The 24,640-nt window shown below is 40.3% G+C and overlaps 1 protein-coding gene across 2 annotated transcripts in view; it reads left to right on the top strand.

The window, feature by feature from the left end:
• Positions 1-506: 506 nt before the first annotated feature.
• LOC103038806 (gamma-aminobutyric acid receptor subunit beta-2) overlaps positions 507-24,640 on the top strand; it is a 134,130-nt gene continuing 109,996 nt past the window's right edge. The window contains exons 1-3 of one of the 2 annotated variants that reach the window (XM_007232143.4): positions 507-897; positions 1,102-1,193; positions 3,722-3,789. In XM_007232143.4, coding sequence (XP_007232205.1) covers positions 815-897; positions 1,102-1,193; positions 3,722-3,789 — 243 coding nt within the window. In that variant the 5' untranslated portion in view covers positions 507-814. The remainder of the gene's footprint in view (positions 898-1,101; positions 1,194-3,721; positions 3,790-24,640) is intronic. The other variant, XM_007232142.4, reaches the window with a different exon arrangement.

The raw sequence follows: 24,640 nt of genomic DNA, 5'->3' as shown, positions 1-24,640 counted from the left end.
GTATGCGTATGTGTGTTTCGGTATTTATATATTTCTTCTGATTGTATACACTGTATTAGTCTGAGCTTGACCATGGTAAGCTCCATTCATTTTATTATTATTGTCAATATTGGGTTTTATTTTTATTGTTTTTTTTTTTTTTTTACATTTTTAATTATTTAAACAAAGATTAAATTGACCCAAATCAGTGAATTAATTATTTTGGTTCATCTATTATTGTGTTGGTGATTTTTTTTGCAGTAATAGTTGGTGGGAATCACCAATCCTCAGTTTAGTCCACTCCAAGTGACCACCTGACCACGGGTCACCTAATGTCCAGTTTGGGATTTCCAGGAAAAATACCAGTTAAAAAAACCCCAAACACCCACCTAGTCACACACCCCCCCCCCCCCCACACACACGTTCATGCACACACACTCTCCCTCATTCACTTCTGTCCCTCTCTCCCTCCTTTCCTCCCTCCCTCCTTCCTCTTTCACTCAGTCTAATATGTAAAAGCCTTCTGACAGCTTTTGCGCAAAAGCGTTGTACGGTTTGCGCACAGAGACGCGAAGAGACGCAAATCGAGAGCCTCCCTCGACTTTTCCCCTTTAAAGCGTTTCCCTTTTTCTTTTTTTTCACACCCTCCCTCCCTCCTGCCTCCCTGCTTCGGCGCCTCCGTGTTGTGCTGGAGCGTGCGCATGCGCACCACCAGTGGAGTCACGGCACCGGCCAGAAGAAGTTGGAGCTCTCGTGCCTTCAGAGAGGGAGGGGAAAAAAAGCCACCAAAACAAGCCTCCAGATCTTCCACACCTGCACGTGTCTGTCCGAGAGGATGAGGATGTTCAGGATGAGGAAGGCTGGCCTGGCTCGGGTATGGACTCTGCCTGTGCTCGTGGCTGCCGTGTGCGCGCAAAGGTGAGTGTCAGTCTGCGCGAGCGCCTTTTTTTTTTTTTTGCGTTTGCGCTTTTACGCACGGAATTAAACGCGTTGCTAGCTGTGCTTGCTGTTCTTCTTGTGAGCTCTTTGAAGTCAGGCGCGAGCGTTTAGACACTGTTAACGTGCCTGGTGCTCATCACCCTCATCTCCATTATCTTCTTCTTTCTTCTCCTTTTCCTCCAGCGTGAACGACCCTAGCAACATGTCCCTGGTGAAGGAGACGGTGGACAGGCTGCTGAAGGGCTACGACATTCGCCTGAGGCCAGATTTTGGAGGTACAGCAACCCAAACGCACGCGCTGCTGCTGCTGCTGCTACAGCTGGTTTGCTCCTCACCTGTAGTTGAGCTGTTTATGTGCTCGTGCTCGTGCAGCCAGCTCCGTACGCGTGGCTGAGCTAACGTTAAGCCCTGCGCGCGCGTTCAGGTGCGCGCGATAAACGGGCCACTTTGCTTAAAATAACTAGATTGTGACCTGTTTTGCGGTAGCCGCGTGGAGCTGGAACGACCCTGGGTCTTTAGCGTACGCGTGCTGCTGCTGCTGTACGCGCGCTCCTGCCCCACACCATACGCACGCGTTACTTACGAGTTTGATGGACGCAGGCGTGCGCTTTGGTGTGTGTGTGGGGGGGTGGGGGGTTTGGGTGGGTGTAATATAGGAATATGGTGGGTGGCAAAAACTGAAAAAGCATGCATTCTCACTTGAATACACTAAAGCAAGCTGTTCTATCAGAGATGCTTGCATGTGCATGAAAATTATGATGCTTCTTCACTCCCCAGATCCATGCAGACTGTTAATAATCTGTCTAACATTGATATGGAGGTTGCATTTAAAATGCATGGATGTTCTGCTATCATTTGTAGCTAGTAAAGAGTAAAAAAGTGTCGCATGAGATGTGCATGGCATGGCCTGTGCTTGACAATAATGGTGCTTATTGACTTTCTCCAGCTCAATGCAAGCTATTAATATTGTGTTTGTCATTGAAACTGCATTGTTTTGGTAGGCTGCATTGGAGATGCATGCTTTTTCTACTGTTATTTCTAGATATAAAAGTGTATAAAAGTGTTTTATAAGACATACATGCATCTTCAAAGCAATTAGTGCATTTAATGTAGTGTTGGTGGCTGTATTAATGGAATATGGTGTGTGGGAGAATGCATGCATGCTTCTTCACTAGAATGGTTATTGGCATATATAAACATTAATAACAACACACATGGAGCTGGTTAGAGTCAACAAGCACAAGTTATTCCATGCACATGTAGGCATATCTCATACAACACATATATACACTTATATATCTATAATTGATCGCAGAAAACGCATACATACCCAATGCAAACCACAACAGCACTGCAGTTTCAAGGATAACAGCCTGCATGAAGCTGGAGAGAGCCAATAAGTCAATATTGTTCATCTTGCCCTATACAAGTGCATGCATATCTCACTTATACAATAAAACACTTATATATACTGTTATATATCTGTAATTTTTCGATCGTGGAAAACACATGCACATGCAATGGTACCAACAAAAACACTGTAGTATCAATGATAGACACAGTATTATTAACCTGTATTGAGCTGGATGGAACCAATAAGGGTTCCTGTTGCCATGCAAGTGCATGCATTTCTCATAGTACACAAATTTGCGCTTATATATCTATAATTAATTGCAGGAAACGCATGCATATAAAATAGAATCAACGATATTTCTGTGGTATCAATGATGAGCACAGTATTAATGACTTGTTATTAAGTTGGATGGAACCAACGCATATAGACTTATGAATCAGTAATATATATCTTAGACTATTTATATATCTTTATTATGGTATATAGTTAGAGTGCATTTGCCTTTAAACATTTAGGGGACTGAGGTTGATGGTGTGGAGGGGCACATGCTTTTGGGTTGCCAGAGAGGGGGTGTGTGCTCATCTATTAGTGGTCTGTAATTGAGGATTCCCATGTAATATACATGCATGAGATGCATGCACTTTTTCAGGGATTATGGTGAACTTGGATTGCTATGATTGAATTGAAGGTGCATGTTTTATTTGTTATTATTTAGAGATTTAGAAGTGTGTATATGTGTTTAATGGGATATGCATGCATGTGCTTGGCAATTAGGATTCTGATTGGCTCTCTCTAGCCTGATGATGTTAACATTGTTTCTGTTATTGAGTAAGTGCTATTGAATGCTTTTTTGATCTACATTGGACATACATGTGTTTTCGGTCATTGTTTCACAATATATAAGTAAATATACAATAGGTGTTCTATGAGATATGCGATATGCATGCATGTGCATAGGAATTATGATGCTTCTTCACTTTCTATATCCATGCAGATTGCTAATAATCTGTTTATAAATGATATTGAAACATTTGTGTTGCATTGAGGTTGCATTGAAAATGATGGCCTGGCCTGTGCATTGATGCAATAACAATGGTGCTTGTTGACTTACTGCAGCTCAATACTAGCTATTAATATTGCGTTTATCTTTTAAACTGAATTGTTTTTATAGGTTGCATTGGAGATGCATGCTTTTTCTTCTATTATTCACTATTTAAAAGTAAATAAGTGAAAAGTGTTTTATAAGACATGCATGCATGTGCACAGCAATTATGGCACTTAATGGCTCTCCAGCTCCCTGCAGGTTGATTGTAACTTGTTTGACATTGAGTTAAAGAGCTCTAGAATTAAAAACACTCACTCTACCATGTTCAGCTGCATCTTTTGTGCTTTCAAATGTTTAATGAAATAAGCGAATCATCTTGTTTCTGTCTCTGTCTTCTTTCCCAGGTCCTCCAGTAGGGGTGGGGATGAATATAGACATAGCAAGCATAGACATGGTATCAGAAGTCAATATGGTAAGTGATCACTTCCTGTCTGTCTGGTCATTCTGCTTCCTTTAGAGTGCCAATTGTCTCTATTAGCCTATAACACTGGTATATCCATTAATATATTTTCACAAATAAAACATGTATACACAAAATTCTTGGGCGTGTAAAAGGTTCCATTTATACTCTGTCTCTTCACATAGTATCACAAACACTTCACCTCCCAAAATGCATTGCTAGTGGTCTTTTCCAAGTCAACAGGAGTGATTTAAACACCCACCTAGAACCTATATCATTATTATAACAGGCCCATCTGTGTATGTGTGTATACATTTATATGTATATATAATATGTTCATAACATTATATGCTCATAATATGCTCAGAAATGGTCTCTGCTGTGTGATTGGTTCAGTGGAAGCCTGAATCTCTACATCTCCATAAAAACATGAGGACGTCTCTGGCGAGAACGTGTCTGCATGCGTGTTAGTTCTGAATTTCAGATAGCTGGGAGCTAGAACCCGTCAGCACGCTGTTCTCTGCTGGGTTTGCGGTGCTGATGCTCCGTCAGACAGACAGTGGTGGGAAAAACAAAGTTTTTTTTTTCTGCATGCAAGAGCATCCCCTAGTGCCGGATCCTGAGAATAACCTGTGAGAGCTGGAGCTGTGTGGGATGATTTCTGGGAATAAAGCCGTGATCTCTGAAGCTGCATGGGATCATTTCTGAGAATAACGTGAGAGCTGTGGAGCTGAGGGGTTTTGGGGTTTGGGCTTTGCTGGAAAGTCTCGTTTGGAGCTTTTCTGTGGCACAGTCTGACTTTGTTTGCTTTCTGTGGTGATGTAGTACTTTGCATTTTGGGTATTTTGAGTATTTTGTGTGTTATAAAGCGGCAGAAACTTGTTTATACAAAAATCAGACAGAGAAAATAAAAGTGTGTTTACTTTGAATAAGAACATACACTTTTATTTGAAATACTGTGTGTGTGTGTGGCAGCAGCTGCAATAATGATATTCCTAAATTTCTGAATACTGAATTTCTGCTCTACTCTATACTCTTTATATACTATACCTAAGCCTATATATAGGGATGGATATAAAGTAGTATCTTTTAGGGCCTTATTGGTTTATCGGCTGATGTTCATCACCTAGGTAATAATTGCTAGCTTTTGTTAGCCAGTTTTTGCTATGGAGAAACTCCCCTTTTATCATCCTGTTTAATTATTGTAGTTTCTGATGTTTGTTATAATTGTTATAATGTTGATTGATATGATCAGAAGTTTTGCTCAAACCATAGAAACATATTCTGTAGTTGGGTGTAGATCAGTGTGGATGTATATGGGTAAAGGGAATGGGTGGGTATGGATGTGGATTGGTAAGAGTATTGGTAAGGATGGGTGTGAGAATGAGTGTAGATGTATTTGGGTTTAGATATGGGTTGGTATAGATGGTATGGATTGGTGTGGGTATACATAGGTAAAATTAATGGGTGGATGTGAATGGGGATTGGTAAGAGTATTGGTAAGGATGGGTGTGAGAATGAGTGTAGATATATTTGGGTGTAGATATGGGTTGGTATACATGGTATGGATTGGTGTGGGTATACATGGGTAAAATGAATGGGTGGATGTGGATATAGATGGTTAGGTGGGTATGGGTGTGGATTGTTAAAATGATTAGTGAGGTTGGTTGTAAGTGCATGTATGGATAGAGATGATAATAGATGGGTGTGAGAATGAGTGTTGATATATTTGGGTGTAGATATGGGTTGATATGAATTAGTGTCTGTATATATGGGTAAAGGGATTGGTGGATGTGGGTATGGATGGATGTGAGTGTGGATTGGTAAGTGTTTTGATGGGGATGGTTGAGTATGTGTGGATATAGATGAGTATGTATTGCTGTGAGTATGAGTGTAGATATAATTGGGTGTAGATATGGGTTGGTATTTATGGTATGGATTTGTGTGGGTATACATGGGTTAAAGAAATGAATGGATGTGGGTATGGATTGGTAAGTGTATTGATGGGGATGGTTGAGTATGTATGGATTTATATGAGTATGGATTGAGGTGAATGAGTGTAGATATAATTGGGTGTAGATATGGGTTGGTATTTATGGTATGGATTGGTGTGGGTATACATGGGTTAAAGAAATGAATGGATGTGGGTATGGATTGGTAAGAGTAATGGTGGGGATGGTTGAGTATGTGTGGCTATAGATAAGTATGGATGGGTGTGAGGTATGAGTGTAGGGCAGAGTCTTGTATATTTGACACTTAGAATGTTCAGTTCCGCAAGTTTCCTTTACAGGTGTTGTGCTGAATTCTGGCCCCCTTCTAAAAATGTTACTTCCTTCGAATGCAGGTGCATCCCGCAGCAGAATGAGCGTAACAGATTCTGTTTATAAATATGACTCAAACTACAGTTACAGTAGATACAGGAATCATTAGTCAGTTGTACCCATACTGTTGCTTCAGGAAGTGGAATTAGAATTCAACACAACACCAGGTTTTTTCTTTCGTAGTTTATTGAGTGATGATAACATGCCTCAACTTCCTGTAATTGGTCTGAAATTTTGATCATTTTGTCCTACTGAATAATTAATACTAGCTACTGATTAAATAATAGTGGGTATTGGATAATCTACAGTAGGTATTATTATATATTCAATAGTTTACGCTGAAAAATGCATAGTAGATACTGAATATTCAGTAGACTACAATGGGTAATTTGTTACAGATATTTTATAGTCATTGTAATTATAATATAGTAATTAATTGTGGCTCCTGAATATGCAGAAATGCATACTGGGTGCTAGATGGATAGGACATTGATTGGACAGTATGATATGACGTGGAATTCTGATGTATAGAAAGGACAGTAACCTTTGGTGAAAGAGGCTTAATCACATTACTTGTGTGTGTGTGTGTGTGTGTGTGTGTGTGTGTGTGTGTGTGTGTATATAAGATTAAACAATCTCATTGAAAGGCAGAGAGAGTGTAAATACACACTTGGCTGCTCTGAAGGCCGTGGTTATTGAGATTTGCTCTGGCTCGGCCGTTGGTATGCAGTCATGTGGATTAAACATTTCTTTTGCGCTGGGTAATGAGCTGGAGCTGGCACAGTATCAGCACAGTGTTCACCACAGCATCCAGCACAGTATTCAGTGCAGTGTTCAGCACAGTATTTAGCTCAACATCCAGCACAGTACCCAGGGTAGTGTTCAGCACAGTGTTTAGCACAACATCCAGCACAGTACACAGGGCAGTGTTTAGCACAGTATTCAGTGCAGTGTTCAGCACAGTATTTAGCTCTACATCCAGCACAGTACCCAGGGTAGTGTTCAGCACAGTGTTTAGCACAACATCCAGCACAGTACACAGGGCAGTGTTTAGCACAGTATTCAGTGCAGTGTTCAGCACAGTGTTTAGCACAACATCCAGCACAGTACCCAGGGTAGTGTTCAGCACATCAACCAGCACAACATCCAGCACAGTACCCAGGGCAGTGTTTAGCACAGTATTCAGTGCAGTGTTCAGCACAGTGTTTAGCACAACATCCAGCACAGTACCCAGGGTAGTGTTCAGCACATCAACCAGCACAGCTTCCAGCACAATATCCAGTGCAGTGTTCAGCACAGCTTCCAGCACAGTATCCAGTGCAGTGTTCAGTGAAGTGTTCAGCACAGCGTTCCGCACAGTATCCAGTTCAGTGTTCAGTGAAGTGTTCAGCACAGTATCCAGTGCAGCATCCAGCACAGTGTCCAGTGCAGTGTTCAGAGCTACGTCCAGCACAGCGTCAATTATAGCGTCTAGCTCACCATCAAGCACATGCTAAGGTCATGTGGCCTCCAGTGGCTGAGCAGGTATTGAGCTGTGGTGTTGGATTTAAAGGATACTGGATACTGCGTACTGGAATGGAACAGAATCTGGCTTATTTAGACTTCTCAAATTGGTCAGAACCAAAATAGCAGGTGTGAAAGGTGCCGCTCCGGTTCGTTTGCAGTGTGAAAGCACTTTTTTAAAATCCTCTTTTCATCCTTGTGAGGATCGCTCATAGGTGTTTGATTAGATTGCCTGCTGGGTGTCCCTGTGTGTGTCTCCAATCACAGTGTTGGACCGGGTGTTGGGGTAGGTGTTGGGCAGTGTTTGGTGGATTGTATGGATGCATAAACGTCCAGCAGATGAGGGCAAGGTTGCCCTGAGACACCATCATACCAGGCTTACCATAGCAACTGCCTAGCAACCATTGCAGTCACCTTATCCTTACCACGCTGTAGCAGTCTACTCTACCATCCTGTTAGCAACACACTAACAGCCATCTTGCATCCCATAGCAAGCACTAAGCAACACAACAGCAACCATTTACAAACAATAAAGAAACCAACTGGAATACCATAGCAACTACTGAAAATGCCTTTAGCTGGGCAAACACGTTATTTCCTTTCAGGAAATGTATGTTTCTATTTCTAATATTTGACTATTTGTGACTATCTGGCCAGATTACCAGAAACAATAAATTAAAAGAAAATAAATTTGTGTAATGCTTGTTTAATGCAACATGCCAGATGTCTTGGCATAAAGTTGTAGAGGTTCCTAATGATAATCCAGCTCATGCAGCTTGAATAGTCTCACACGGTTTCTACTGATTTTTGGTAGTAGTTGAGTGTTAAAAGCATGTCCAAGTAGTGCTTTCAATATGACGATAAATATCGTTTCTTTATATATATATATATATATATATATATATATATATATATATATATATATATATAAAGTAGGCTACAATGAAATATATTGGCGTGGTTTTTGTGTAATCTTTGCAAAAAAGCTTCATAATATGGTTTTGCGACATGGCGCTGCTTTATTTGTTTGATGGACACGCCGGTTTGTGACATGCTTTACGTTATTAAGCTCGTGAGAGCTGAACAATGGAGACGCATTGTTCTTTTGAAAAAATTTGCTACTGCATCTACCTCATCTGTTTAAATTTGATACATATATATTGCTGCACTAAAAGGTAGTAATACTCATTTGTGAAAGTTTGGTTTAATATCACTTTGAAATAAAGTTGGAAAAAAGTAAGCAATGATATTATTTTGTCATATTTTTCGAAGAATAACTGAAAACATACTTAAATGTGGTATATCATGATCTATATATCGTTATCGTGATATAAAACATTCCATATTGTGATATATGATTTTTTTTCCATATTGCCCAGAACTATGTCCATTAGCATCCCACACATTTTCAGTCAGTGATAGGTCTGGTGATGTGGCTGCACATGGTATAGTATCTGTTTGCAAGGGAAGACGAGCTCTTGAGACAGCAGCAGCAGTTTGTGAGGACTAGCATTGTCCTGTTAGAATACCACACTAGAGTGTGCGTTCAGCAAAGGTAAGGCCACTAGCTGGAGGACCTACTTACAAAATGTTGGGCTGTCAAAGTGCCTGTAATTAAGATCAAATGTGATTTGCCATGGTACAAAATTGCACCCCACACCATGACACCAATGCCTCTATACACTGATGTGTTGCTCTATCCAGTAATTTGTTTCTTAAAGGTCTCATTCTGCTAAAATCCACTGTTTCTTATTCTTTGTAAATTACAACAGGTCTCTCTGAGTTGTATATGGATGCTGCACATGAAACTCTCTCTTAGTCTCAGACTAAGTCAGTGGCTGAACTGCACTTAGCAGGGCATTACATTTGTTGTAAAGTTGTGTATGACATTGCAAAGACTGTTATTTGTTATGTTATAAGATGTCTTTATTTTGAGACTTTTCTAACTGTTGTCCATTTCACTGCATCGCAGTGCTGTTAGCCAATCAGAGGCGATATGTCTGCATGTATGAATAATTATGAACAAGAGCCAAAATCCTATTGTTTCTCCCTTCACTCCTTAACCGGACTAAAGCAATGTTATAACAGATCACTGGAGCACCTCTTTTTTTTGTCATAAAAAACAGCTCACACAGCGTTCATTCATGCTAGAGACCACAACTAGACATTTTTGAATTTTTGAATCAATGAAAAATGATGGAATGAGACTTTTAAAGATGTATGTAGTTTGCACAAGAAAAGAAGATGTAGCTTTAAAATATAAGATGCACTATATGGGCAAAGGTGTTGGGACACATTGTGACTCATTTCATTGAATTTATTCTGCTTTTGTTGGAGTGACTCTGCAGAAAAGGTTTTCTGCTGGATTTTGAAACATTGGTTGTGAGGATTTGATTGCATTCAGACACAGTAGATAGAAATATCTTGGGTGCTAAGGCTGCGCTGCTGTAATGACAGTGGTTGAGCGGGTCTGGTAGGTGAGATGTGATTACAGCAGGCTTGTCCAGCAGCAGGAACAAAGGTCGGACATGATTACAGGCGATGTGAGCGGTTGAGGCCGGCCGGCTAAAGCTTCCTGACATTAACAACCTGCCAGTCTGGGTGTGGTTATGGGGAAGGTCGCGCCCCCTCATCGCTCTGGGCTGCGGATGATTCACGGCCGAGACGTGGAATACAAATGAAAGGGTGAAAGTGAAACCAAGGGCTAACGAGTGAGGCCACGCTGCCCGCAGGCTGCCGCCCACTGTTTGTTTTTCTGCAGCTTTTTTGGTCTGTGCTGAGCTGCCCTTCCTCTCAGATTTACCTTCACAGTTATTCCCTCGTTTTATCACAGATAAGTAGAGCAGGGCTTCACTAACTTTCTGCTTACACAGGCTGGATCACCACATTTATGATTGTATATGATGGATGCAGATTGTAAAGCATTAATCTTCTTTTTAATATTAAATTTTAGATCTGATCTGAGTAGGGCGCTGAAATTATGGTCCAAAGAATCCTGGATAATGATGCTCCACCATCAGCAGCCAGAGTCTGAGAGAGAGCACAATTATTGGTCATGCTCTTTCTGGGTGTGTAGGTGGTGCTCTCTCCTCTCTCAATCCCATTGTAATGAAAGCAAGCACAGGCATCTGTTGGCTGTTTTATCAGAGTGGGGAATCTGAGGCTAGCTGTTCTTCAGTGATTGGTGGCAGTTGGAAAAGAGGCGGAGTCTGACTTCACATGCACCATAGGGGTTGTGTGTAGGGCCCTATCGCAATACTCATTGCTATCTTTCAACTTGCCAACAGTCTATTTTCACACCTTTTGGCTGCATCATTAAAATAGCAACAGTGCTTGTGAATATATCTACTCTGATGGGCATGGTGGTCTCAAAATAAGGTGCAATTAGATCTATTTCTTGCATATTGCTATCTCAGCAACCTGAAACAGAGGTTCTCCTGAGAAATACACGTTCATTGCTATCTTGCAGATGTTCATTGCTATCTTGGCAGTGAATTGTCAACACAGGTGCATGCACAAAGCAGTCCAGGTTGCTGCACAGTTAAAATGGCAATATTATAAAACTTAAGAGCACACATGGCTCTTAAAGGGAACAGCAAGTGACGTTGATTGGTTTATTGCATTGTTACGCCCAAAACACACCCATGATTTATTAAGAGAATTAGTACATGCCTTTTGTGTGTTTTGTGCAAGGTGTACTTTTCTCGTTGTTACGATAGCAAAGACACACTGATATGCCCTAAATCAAGCTGTACATTGCACAGTTAAAGGCTCACCTTAAGATTGATTAAATATGGCCCCTAGTGTCGGGAGCATTGCAAATGAGTGGGTGGGGGTCCTAATTAGGGGGTGGTATAATTGGCTTTCCCAATTGTGGAGTGGGATAAAATAAATTAGAAAAAAATGGAAGGATAGTATTGCCTACTGCCATCACACTATTCTTCTTATTTACCATAATCTTTTATCTTCTTCATTATTCCTCTTGCTTTTTGTAGTATTTCTTTAGTGCTTTATTATGAGCTGATCTGATTAACTACTTTTGTATGGTGTTTGTGTTGGTTGCTGAGGTGTTGCCTGACAATTGCTAAATTGTTGCTGAGAACACCTACGCCATAGCATCACTGTAGCAACTGCTGAGCAACACTTTATCAACTGTCATGCAACACCTCAGCAACCAACACCGATACACAGCAAGATCTTGCAAACAACATATTTACCATAAAAACAACTTAGCAGCACTTCAGCAACCACCACATTTACCATAGCAATGCCTTAGCAACCGCTGAGCAACAGTTCAGTAACTGTCAAGCACCACCTTAGTAACCAACATGTATACCATCAACACCTTAGCAACCAATACATTTACCATAGCAACACCTTTGCAGCACCTGAGCAACAATTCAGCAACTGTCAAGCAACACCCAGCAGCCGACACACAAACCACAGCAACACCTTAGCAACCAACACATTTACCATAGCAACACCTTTGCAGCAGCTGAGCAACACTTGAGCAACTGTCAAGCAACACCTCAGCAACTGACACCTATACCACTGCAACACCTTAGCAACAAACATATTTACCATAGAAACACCTTAGCAACACTTCAGTAACTGTCAAGCAGCACCTCAGCAACCAACACAAATACCTTAGCAACAAACACATTTACCATAGCAACATTTTAGAAACAGCTTTGGCCCAATTCAGTAACTATCAAGCATACCTCAGCAACCAACACATATACCACAGCTACACCTTAGCAAAAAACACATTTACCATAGCAACACTTTATTAACAGCTCAGCCACACTGCAGTAGCTGTCAAACAACACCTCAGCAACCAATACCTATACCACAGCAACAACTTAACAAACCACTATATTGTATCTACCATAACTTAATAAGTAAATACCAACAACACAGCAGTACTTATCAGTACTTAACAGTAATTATCTACAGGGACTAGGTAAGCAGCGTGTGTGCATTTGCACGTCTGTGTCACCAATAGATGCAATCAAAAGCAGCTGAACACATTTCTTAGAAACATAAACTTTAACAGTTATAAACACTTTAATAAATATATACTTAAGCTTCACATTATATAGCAAAATAAATATAAAATTTGTAAAATCATTTTTTTGAAAGGACAATTTTAATGACTGAGAAACACAAGTATTATTAAATTATAGACCCATGAAATAAAAAAAAAAGCAATAACACGAAATGATAATTTCTCAGCACTATACAGAGCCCTTGTGGACTAAAGTGAAGGTCAAAGCAAGGTGACTCAGTAAAAGAGCAGAACGCTAGTCTGGCTGTTTGAGCAAACAGTCACGCAGCTCCCAGTATGGATTGGAAATAAAAGTCAACTGATGTTCATCGACCCATAGAGGAGCTCACCGTTCCACAGCCTGAAATTCTGGGATGGATTTTTCTCTCCGGATGGAGATATCGCACTGATCGCTCCTCCGAGACAAAACAGGTTTGGAGAAACCGGGTTTGCCAAGCAGCTCGTCTTTGTAGTGTTAAGACTTGGAGGCAGTTCCAGTCTCCTCAGACTGAAATATAACGGCATTAGAAAATCATGGTTTAAGTGTTTGGCAGCGATCGCTCTGCTTGCGTTTCATCTCCTGCTCGGGTAAATGTCAGACGCTTTACTAAAAGAATGCTGATAATCATTCCCAAGTGTGGCATTAAAACTACACTTTGAAGCACAAATCCTGTGTCCCGCCATTTACCGCAGCTGAGGGGGAGTAAGAAGAGCTGTTTTTGTAGAGTGGGTCATGGGAGAGAGAGGCTATGTTCACACAGCAGGTAAAAGGGGCCCAAATCTGATCTGTTTGGAACTGTATGGAAGTGTGAATGGCCATAAAATGCTAAATCTGATTTTTTTCAATTCTGATTTAAAGGAAATATATAGAGAATACAATAGATCTATGGGCTATAAAAAAAAGTTCTTTGCACAAATATCACTCTTGCATAAAGAGATCTCACCAGCTCTATTCTGTCACTTTTATGCAAATAAGCTGTTGCTGGCCACGCCCTATTAGCCACATCTACCGCTTTTTATTGTTGGCTTGTGCTAGGTGGCAAAACAAAAACAAGCTAGTCCATGCTTAACTGAACTCTACATCTCCCCCTTATCTACTGACTTGCCACAGACAGTAGGTATAGATCCCTCGGTCAGACGAAGTCTGCTGCCTAATCCTGCTGTGTACTATCTGAGGTTCTCAAATAAATGGACCAAAATAGTGGATCTTCAACTGATCTGGTGAGTTGGGCTCTGGTGGCGGGTGATGGGAAAGGGGTGGTTCCAGGGCTAGATTTATATGTGTTTTGTATCTATGCATCTTTTGATTTCACTCCGATTCGCTTTATTTGTGTTTAGAAATAAAGGTTAATCTACAGTTATAGTAGCTACAAAGATATCCAGCTAAATCTGTTTGTCCCCATACTGCTGCATGACTCATCTACACACCATGGGGATCCAGATTTCAGCACAACACCACTTTTTCTTTTTCTATGGTTTATAGTTGACGTTCTGTAATCGAAAATCTGAACCATCTAGAAAAGTGTTCGCAAACTGCAGACAAACAAGGATGTTTTAATTGATATGGACTGAAGCCATCTTTTGGTCCTACCAAACTTTTGTCCTCTGGTTCCAACTGTGCTTTCCAATGTAATTCAAACCTGTTTTTTTGGTTTGGACTGAACTGAAAAGTCTTTTGAAACACGTTTAATGATATTGAGGTCTGGGCTCTTGGGTGTATACGTTCTAAGAGTCACCACAAGAGTGGAGTGTCCCATTTTGTTTGGATATCCAAGATGGAGAACCAACACTCTTCACCACTTCACCCATCTCATAATGTTTAATGGGTGACAATAGCCAGCCTCAACTTCCAGTAATTAGTCTAAACCTGCTGTTTATCTATATCGGTGGTCTACCAGGTCTTGCAGGGTTTTTAAGGTGCTTTGTTTATCTGCTCAAATGTGATATTTGTGGTCTACCAGGTCTTGCAGGGTTTTTTATGGTGCTTTGTTTTATTCTGTCATTTATTTTTTTTTATTGGATCTCAAAGATGGAGAACTTGTACTATTTAATGTCAATAAATCACAGAATAGCAGAAGTTGGTCTCTGGTGGTATTTGGGGGGTGAGGGGAGGATCTGCAGGATCCACTGTGGCAGTGTGCAGTCAGCCGACATACCGATGGAGCGCTGTGGAATAGGGGGTCAACATGAGCGTGTGTGTGTGCATGTGTGTGTTGGAGCTGAAGCGTGTGTGTTCTCTGGGGTGGTATTGACCCAGCTGCTGTGGTGGGCGGTGCTGGCATACACTGGAGATAAGCGTGTGTTTGCCCGCCGCTACGCCACTCCATATGGCCTTCATTAGATATGAATAAGCCTGTTTGCTGGACGGATCAGCGAGCAGCTGCTCGACCGAGCGACACCGGAGAGAGAGAGAGAGAGACCACACTGTCCTACTGTACTAACACCAGGTCTCTCACTTTCTCTCTCCATCTCTCTCTCTATCTCTCTGTATATCTCTCTCTTGCTATCTCTCTGTCTCTCTCACTATACTCTGTTTGCCCTGGTTCCTCTCTCACTCTATTCTATTTTAAAGCAAACATGCTGGTGGCACATGTAGAGCATTTTGCTGTGGTTGTTATGGTATCCCAATTGGTTGCTATGATGTTAATAAATGGTTGCTAGGCAGTTGGTTTGGTGTTCCTCTACATGATTGTTATGGTATTTTAGATGGTTGCTGTGGTGTTAATACATGATTGCTTGGGGGCTGGTTGCTTTGGTGTTCCTACTTGCTTGCTATGGTATCTCCGGTGGTTGCTGTGGTGTTAATACAAGGATGCTTGGAGGTTGCTATGGTGTTCCTATAAGTGCTTGTTATGATATCTTAGGTGGTTGCTGTGATAATACATGGTTGTCAGGCGGTTGCTTTGGTGTTCCTCTACATGATTTTTATGGTATGACAGATGTTTATGGTGTTAATACATGGTTGCTAGGATGTTGCTTTGGTGTTCCTACTTGCTTGCTATGGTATCTCCGGTGGTTGCTGTGGTGTTAATACATGGTTGCTAGGGGGTTGCTTTGGTGTTTGCATACATGCTTGTTCTCTTAAATGGTTGCTATGGTGTTAATACATGGTTGCTTGGAGGTTGCTATGGTGTTCTTATAAGTGATGTTATGATATCTTAGGTGGTTGCTGTGATAATACATGGTTGTCAGGTGGTTGCTTTTTGCTGTTCCTCTACATGATTTTTATGGTATGACAGATGTTTGTTATGGTGTTAATACATGGTTGCTAGGATGTTGCTTTGGTGTTCGTACTTGCTTGCTATGGTATCTCCGGTGGTTGCTGTGGTGTTAATACATGGTTGCTAGGGGGTTGCTTTGGTGTTTGCATACATGCTTGTTATCTTAAATGGTTGCTATGGTGTTAATACATGATTGCTAGGTGGTTGCTTTGGTGTTCGTACTTGCTTGCTATGGTATCTCCGGTGGTTGCTGTGGTGTTAATACATGGTTGCTTGGAGGTTGCTATGGTGTTCATATAAGTGCTTGTTATGATATCTTAGGTGGTTGCTGTGATAATACGTGGTTGCCAGGTGGTTGCTTTGGTGTTCCTCTACATGATTGTTATGGTGTGTCAGGTGTTTGTTATGGTGTTAATACATGGTTGCTAGGCTGTTGCTTTGGTGTTCGTACCTGCCTGCTATGGTATCTCCGGTGGTTGCTGTGGTCTTAATACATGGTTGCTTGGAGGTTGCTATGGTGTTGCTATTAGGGCTTGTTATGATATCTTAGGTGGTTGCTGTGATAATTCATGGTTGCCAGGTGGTTGCTTTGGTGTTCCTCTACATGATTGTTATGGTATGTCAGGTGTTTTTTATGCTGTTAATACATGGTTGCTAGGCTGTTGCTTTGGTGTTCGTACTTGCTTGTTATGGTATGTCAGGTGTTTGTTATGGTGTTAATACATGGTTGCTAGGCTGTTGCTTTGGTGTTCGTACTTGCTTGCTATGGTATCTCCAGTGGTTGCTGTGGTGTTAATACATGGTTGCTAGGCTGTTGCTTTGGTGTTCGTACTTGCTGGCTATGGTGTCTCCGGTGGTTGCTGTGTTCTTAATACATGGTTGCTTGTTGGTTGTTTTGGTGTTCGCATACATGCTTGTTATCTTAAATGGTTGCTATGGTGTTAATACCTGGTTGCTAGACGGTTGCTTTGGTGTTCGTACTTGCTTGCTATGGTATCTCCGGTGGTTGCTGTGGTGTTAATACATGGTTGCTAGGCTGTTGCTTTGGTGTTCGTACTTGCTGGCTATGGTGTCTCCGGTGGTTGCTGTGGTGTTAATACATGGTTGCTAGGCTGTTGCTTTGGTGTTCGTACTTGCTGGCTATGGTGTCTCCGGTGGTTGCTGTGGTCTTAATACATGGTTGCTTGGTGGTTGTTTTGGTGTTCGCATACATGCTTGTTATCTTAAATGGTTGCTATGGTGTTAATACCTGGTTGCTAGACGGTTGCTTTGGTGTTCGTACTTGCTTGCTATGGTATCTCCGGTGGTTTCTGTGGTCTTAATACATGGTTACATTGGTGTTTCTACTTGCTTGCTATTGTACCTCAGGTGGTTGCTGTGGTCTTAATACATAGTTGCTTCGGGTTTGCTTTGGTGTTTCTACTTGCTTGCTGTGGTATCTCAGGCAGTTGCTGTGATGTTAATACATGGTCCCTGGGTGGTTGCTTTGGTATTCCTCTATGTGCTTGCTATGGTATCTCAGGTGGTTAATATGGTGTTAATACATGGTTGCTTGGAGGTTGCTATGGTGTTCATATAAGTGCTTGTTATGATATCTTAGGTGTTTGCTGTGATGATACGTGGTTGCCAGGTGGTTGCTTTGGTGTTCCTCTACATGATTGTTATGGTGTTTCAGGTGTTTGTTATGGTGTTAATACATGGTTGCTAGGCTGTTGCTTTGGTGTTCGTACCTGCCTGCTATGGTATCTCCGGTGGTTGCTGTGGTCTTAATACGTGGTTGCTTGGAGGTTGCTATGGTGTTGCTATTAGTGCTTGTTATGATATCTTAGGTGGTTGCTGTGATAATTCATGGTTGCCAGGTGGTTGCTTTGGTGTTCCTCTACATGATTGTTATGGTATGACAGGTGTTTGTTATGGTGTTAATACATGGTTGCTAGGCGGTTGCTTTGGTATTCGTACTTGCTTGCTATGGTATCTCCGGTGGTTGCTGTGTTCTTAATACATGGTTGCTTGGGGGTTGCTTTGGTGTTTGCATACATGCTTGTTATGGTATCTTAAATGGTTTCTATGGTGTTAATATGTGATTGCTAGGCGGTTGCTTTGGTGTTTGTACTTGCTTGCTATGGTTTCCCCGGTGGTTGCTGTGGTGTTAATACATGGTTGCCAGGTGGTTGCTTTTGTGTTCCTCCACATGATTGTTATGGTATCTTATATGGTTGCTATGGTGTTAATACATGGTTGCTAGGCGGTTGCTTTGGTGTTCCTACTTGCTTGCTATGGTATCTCCGGTGGTTGCTGTGGTGTTAATACAAGGATGCTTGGAGGTTGCTATGGTGTTCCTATAAGTGCTTGTTATGATATCTTAGGTGGTTGCTGTGATAATACATGGTTGTCAGGCGGTTGCTTTGGTGTTCCTCTACATGATTTTTATGGTATGACAGATGTTTATGGTGTTAATACATGGTTGCTAGGATGTTGCTTTGGTGTTCGTACTTGCTTGCTATGGTATCTCCGGTGGTTGCTGTGGTGTTAATACATGTTTGCTAGGGGGTTGCTTTGGTGTTTGCATACATGCTTGTTATCTTAAATGGTTGCTATGGTGTTAATACATGGTTGCTAGACGGTTGGTTGCTTTGGTATTCCTCTACGTGCTTGCTATGGTATCTCAGGTGTTTGATATGGTGTTAATGTTTGCTATGTTTGCTATGATATCTAAGGTGGATGTTGTGCTCCTAAGTGGCTGCTATGATAGGTCAGGTGGTTAAATGGTTAATACATTGTTGCTATGGTATGGTTAAGAGGATGCTAGGTTGTCTCTACAGTGTGGGTTACTTTTTTTCCTCACTTATTTCTTCAGGTGCGCCAAACATTTTGGCAAGCGAAACAAAAAGACGTACTCTAGATTATTTGCACATGTATATAGCATGTTAATATCTTTATATTCAGTTATATTTTACCTTACATCTACAGTGCAATACCATATATCTATAGTGTAAGTTATAGTGTATATTGTTTAAGATAACTGTATATATTTTTTTATTTTACTTATTTAACTCTACTTGTACACTCAATTCACCTGTACACCTGTACTCTGTGATGTGACCACAAATCTGATTAGATTTTTTTTTATTTTTGATGTTTAAATGCCTAAAACTGAACACTTTCTTTTTCTTACAATTTTAATTATTTTTTTTTTATTAATTTTGTCACTTTTATTACATTTTTGTCAAACAATTGCACAAATTAAAAAATCTTAAATATTTTTGGTCTTGATTTTCAAATAATTTATTTTAAAAAGTATTTGGTCTTTTTAGATTCTCGTTGCCTCTAAGGCTGTGTTCACATTACCAGGCTGAATTGACTGATCTGATTTTTTGCTTGATGTGGCTCAGATCAGATATTTTCATAGTTGTGTGAACATGCCAAATTAGATTTTTTCAAATCAGATTTGAGTCACTTTCATATGTGGTCTTAAATCAGATACTAATCCAGTCCATGGACACGCGGCATGAATGTGAATGGTCAAACCAGAAATTATGCGTATTTTTACTTTTACGCATGTGCTACATGCTTCCATCTCGTACCCACACTTGGTGCAGCTGTGCAGCTATAGCTGCAAAAACAGCAAAAGCAAACCGCCTGGCCTTTTTTCTTCTCCTCGACCTGAGCATGAACTTCAGACCAGCTGTTTGCTGTTTCTCCACTCCAGCAAAAGATGCTCCACATATGAGCTGCTAACAAACTCATCCATTTCCCTTTATAAAGCTACGAGTCGTGTCTCAAATATGATGTTTTTTTGTTGTTGGTGAAAAAGGAGACGTTTATACACGTATTAATTGTTCACATTACACACAAATACAGGTCTCTTACATTTGTGAATGTGAATAGCCAAATCCCATCTGAGCAAAAAAATCGGATTTGAGCAATGTGGCTTGTAATGTAAACATAGCCTTAAAGCGTTTTCACACTTGGGAGTCTTTACCAGTGGCCCAGGTTTTTCTTTACTTGTACCTGATCGGTTGTTAGAATGTTGTCAGTTTGCCAAGCTGCCTTTCCAGGTGTTGTGCAGAATTGTCTTTTTGCCAGAACCTAATTCCCTTTGAGAGCAGGCACGACCTACAGCAGATTGCCTTCAGATTCCTTTAATTACTGTGTATAAATAAGGGTTAATCTACAGTTACAGTAGATACAGAATTACCAGTGTAATCTGTTGTACTGATACTGCTGCCTGACACACCTGCGTGCCACTGGGAGTCGGATTTCGGCACAACACTGCTTCACTATTGCCATATTGTTTAATGTGTGATAATAGCCTGTCTCAACTTCCAGTAATTGGTCTGAAACAGTGTTAATTTTGATAGATGATTTTGATTTAGTGTCAGTCTTAGTCTTTTGACTAAAATGTATAATAGTTTTAGTCACATTTTAGTCTTTTGGTTATGATTAGTTTTAGTCAAGTTTTAGTCCACGAAAACAAACAACATTTTAGTCTAGTTTTAGTCTAATAAATTCTAATTAAATAAATAAAGTCATATAAAAAGTAGGTATGACCTATTTTTTATTTTTCTATTTTATGTTTATTGTTATTTTGAGATTGTTTACTGCTAATGTTTATTAAAATGCCAGGAAAAGGGGGTGCTGAATTCGGCACAACACCGGTCATAAGGACGCTGTGTGGAGCGGCTGTGTTCCGATCACTGCTTAATAAAATCATTTATTACAAGTAATTCCCCTGTTCGTCCGTCTTTGACATTTTCGTTTAGTTTTTATTATTTGACGAAACGCATAGTAAATGTCGTCAAGTGTTCGTTTTGTTTCGTATTCCTTTTTATTTAGTTTTCGTCTTGTTTTAGTCATGAAAAATGAGTCGGTTTTTGGTAGTTTTCGTAAAAGAAATTAACACTGGACCATGTAAAAACGTGTTTTCACACTAAGTTCAGTGATCAAGACCACCTCTTTTGGTTGGACCAATTTTGGTCATTTGGTCCAAAGTCAGTGTGAAAGCACCCTCATACTCTTATTTTCGCTCTCTCTCTCTCTCTTTCTCTCCCTCTGTTTATCACTTTAATCTCTCTGCTTTCATCTTCATTTGGTTTTTAATTGTTTATTTCTTGTCCTCATCCTCTTCACTCTTTGTGTTTTTGTGTGTGTGTGTGTGTGTGTGTGTGAGTGAGGTTGGACTGGCCTTCAGGGGTTTCAGTGTTGCCAATTACTGTGAGAAAGAGCCGGTGGCTTAATGACTGTAAGCATGTGGCTGTAACCTTTACAGAGCAGTGTGTGTGTGTGTCTTCTCTGGTATGAAGATTTTATTAAGGGGCTGTGATTCACTGACACGAGTCAAAGGGAGAGGTTTGCTGCCCCTGCGAGAGTGTGTATGAGTGTGCGTAAGAGTGTGTGTGTGTGTGTGTGTGTGTGTGCATAAACATCCCTCTGAGCATTGGCTGCTTGTTTTGCATAATGTAACAACCCGTTCACATTACGATGTCATGTAGACGGCAGAAAATCGCTCTGCATTCCGAACAGAATTCCGAACAGCGTTCCGAACAGAACACAGACGTCGGAGACGGGAACACCAGAGCAGATGCCGAAGCTGCTCGTTTCACAGTCCTGACGTCAAGCTGTCAAACGTATCAGCGGTTAACGTATCTGCTCACTGAGGCAGATACACAAACGTGAACCTATTGGCAGCAGGACGAGAGGGGTATAAAGCTTTAACCACTGAGCTGAGGAGCAGTGGAACTGTGTTCTCTGTGCAGTACTTTTGGATGGGATGAGTTGGGGAGATGAAGATGAGGTGAAAGGGTGATCATTATCTGGCATCCTGACCTCACTACTGCTCTTGTTACTAAATGTGTTCAAAATCTCAAGAAAATATTCTCAGAAATCAAGTAGAAAGTTTTTCCTGGACTGTAGAGACAGGTACTCTAACAAAAGCAGGACAAACTCTTATTAGTCAAAGTCAAAGTCAAAGTGGTTTTTATTGTCATTTCAGCTATATACAGAGTACACAGTGAAACGAAACAGCGTTCCTCCAGGGACCATGGTGCACATAAACACAGTGTAGACAGAACAATAGTGCAACAGTACAAAAGTGCAGACAGACATGCACACACACTCTTACCCCACTTACCCCAGAAAATGGAAAGCACTAAAAACCCTACTACCTCACTGGACTCTGGAATTATGCAGTGTGCAAAAAAGACCAGTGAGGTAGTAATTACCTCTATTGCACACTGTCCATTTTCTGGGGTAAGTGGGGTAAGAGTGTGTGTGCATGTACAGAAAAAACATCAGTTCAGTCTCTGCAGTTGAGGAGTCTGATGGCTTGGGGGTAGAAGCTGTTGCAGAATCTGGTCGTGCTGGACCGGATGCTGCGGTACCTTCTTCCCGAAGGCAGGAGGGAGAACAGTTTGTGTGAGGGATGGGTGGGGTCATTCACAATGCTGGTTGCTTTGCGGATGCTGCGGGTGGTGTAGATGTATTACTATTAATTTCAGAAAAAAGTGTCCCAGTACTTTGTCCATATACAGTAGCAAGCCAAAGTATGTGAACCCTATTTTTCTTAATTTATTTAGGATATAAAATATTTATATTGGAAGCCCAATGTCTGTTTTTAATAATAAAAAAGTTAGTTTTACTGTAAAAGTATTATGCTAGTATATTATTACTGAGGCACATTGTCTTAAAGCATTTTCTATAGTGGCTCTTTGAAATGACAACATTATTGTTTATCACAATAATTTCTGGGACAATATATCGTCCTGAAAATTTTATTGTGAATTTCATGGTTTTCTGCATAAATTTGTTATAAAATGTGATCTAATCTTCATCCCAGTCAAAGGTATGGTCAAATATATAATGTGCCTTAAATAATAATAATACACAAAAAATATATAATCATTCTTGTCTTTATTGACACAACCACCATGAAAAACTCATAGTTCTAGTGGAACAAGTATGTGAACCCCTGTGTTTTTAAACTAAAAAAAAAACTCAAATAAGCACATATCGAGTAAATAGAGTAAAAATATTGTATTAATCTTGCTAGTTTAGAGGTATGGACTTAAGATAATTTGATTATCATATTTCAGGCAGTTGCCATGGTGTTGCTGGTGGTTTCTAAGGAGTTGTAGGTGGTTGTTCTGGTGTCAAGTGTTCAGCTGATTAATCATGTGTTGCTAAGTGGTTGCTGTGGCAAGGAAAAAAAACATTCTGTGGCAACATGGAAACATACATGCGATCCAGTAGCTGTATACCATTTTCAATACTCTTGATTTCAGAAGACATAATAAATGAATGTATTTATTAGGATGATGTGGAGATATACTGTATGTCTTACTTACAAACTTTACTGAACTTTCCCTACAGTTTCTTGTTTCAGTGAGAAATTGCTGTGAGAAATGATTAATGTTAAATTTGACCGCAGTCACTTTTATCACTGCAAGACTTCAGTATGTCTGGCTGGACGTGCCGATCTGTGGTCGTGATCGCTGCCCTCCATGAGCAGATTGAAGCTGGTAAAGTTGGAGATTTGTGCAGAACATTACTGTGAGTTTTTCAGGCTGACATGAAACAAACAGATTAGTGTAAGCTGTGATTTACTCTGTGGTGTTCTGTCAGTCTGTAGAGTTGGGAGGAACACAGGCTTTAACATGGCACACTGTGCCACGGACAGTTCCACCCGTATCTAATATAGACCCCAAACAGGAGGTGCTGCAGGATTAGGACCTGTTAATCCACCAGCGTCTGAAGACTGGCAGCTTCTACCACAAATCACATATCTGTCCCAGCTTTAAAACTGCAATTAATGCAATAGTTTGGAAGAAAAATCTATTTTCCTTTATTTTTCTTTCATTCAAATACAACTCGAATGTAGTTGACCAGTCAAGACTTTGGGTAATTTTTTAGTTTTACACTGGAATAACAAGGATAATGTAGCTAACAAGATGTGAAAATTAAAATGCACCAATTATCATGGTGATTACTGCAGGTCTTAATGATCACACTCTTCTGAAAGTGTGTAAGAATGTTTAGTATTCTTTAATATACTGGATTATGTAGTTTAAAACTCTCTAAGCAGGCTTACAATGCTATTGATAGGGGCATAGCATTGCCTATTCAACGAAATCTGTATTTTTTTACACAATTAACAAGCTCAAAGTAGCTCCCCACTTCATTGGTAGAATTTAGAAGGTCCTGACTTAAAATGAGGCACTGAGAAATTTGACAGTGCACAGGTAGCTTATTAAAACCACTGTTTATACACATGGTTCTCAGAACGCTGTGGGAGAACGGAGGTGTGCTATTTATCAAAGGTAAGTACTAGGGGTGGGCAATATTATATCGTATACAATATATCGTGACACAGAAATATCATGATATTAAAAATCCATATCGTGATAATAGGGCTGTTCTGTCTTAAAAGTAGTCTATTATTTTCTGTGAAGCTTTAGGTGTATTTGTTGTATAATCGTTTTAGTTTGCAGTTTATATGCATGCACTAAATATTCTGAAATTTTATTTGCTGCATTATATTATTTTATGCTATATTATTTATTTTGCCACATTATGGTTATACTGTTATACTATTATATTATGTTCCTGAAATGAATGGATTTTTCTGTATCGCCAAGTATATCGTTATCGCAAAAATAGCCTGAAATATCATGATATTATTTTAGAGCCATATCGCCCACCCCTAGTAAGTACTTTTTATCCTTTTTTACTACAACAAAAGTCCATTTTACACCAGAGTTCTCCTTTAAGTCGAC

Source organism: Astyanax mexicanus, chromosome 17 (genome assembly GCF_023375975.1).
Source record: "Astyanax mexicanus isolate ESR-SI-001 chromosome 17, AstMex3_surface, whole genome shotgun sequence".
Lineage (NCBI taxonomy): Eukaryota > Metazoa > Chordata > Actinopteri > Characiformes > Acestrorhamphidae > Astyanax > Astyanax mexicanus.
The sequence above is the reverse complement of the archived record's forward strand: the minus strand, read 5'-3'. Positions and strand labels throughout refer to the sequence as shown.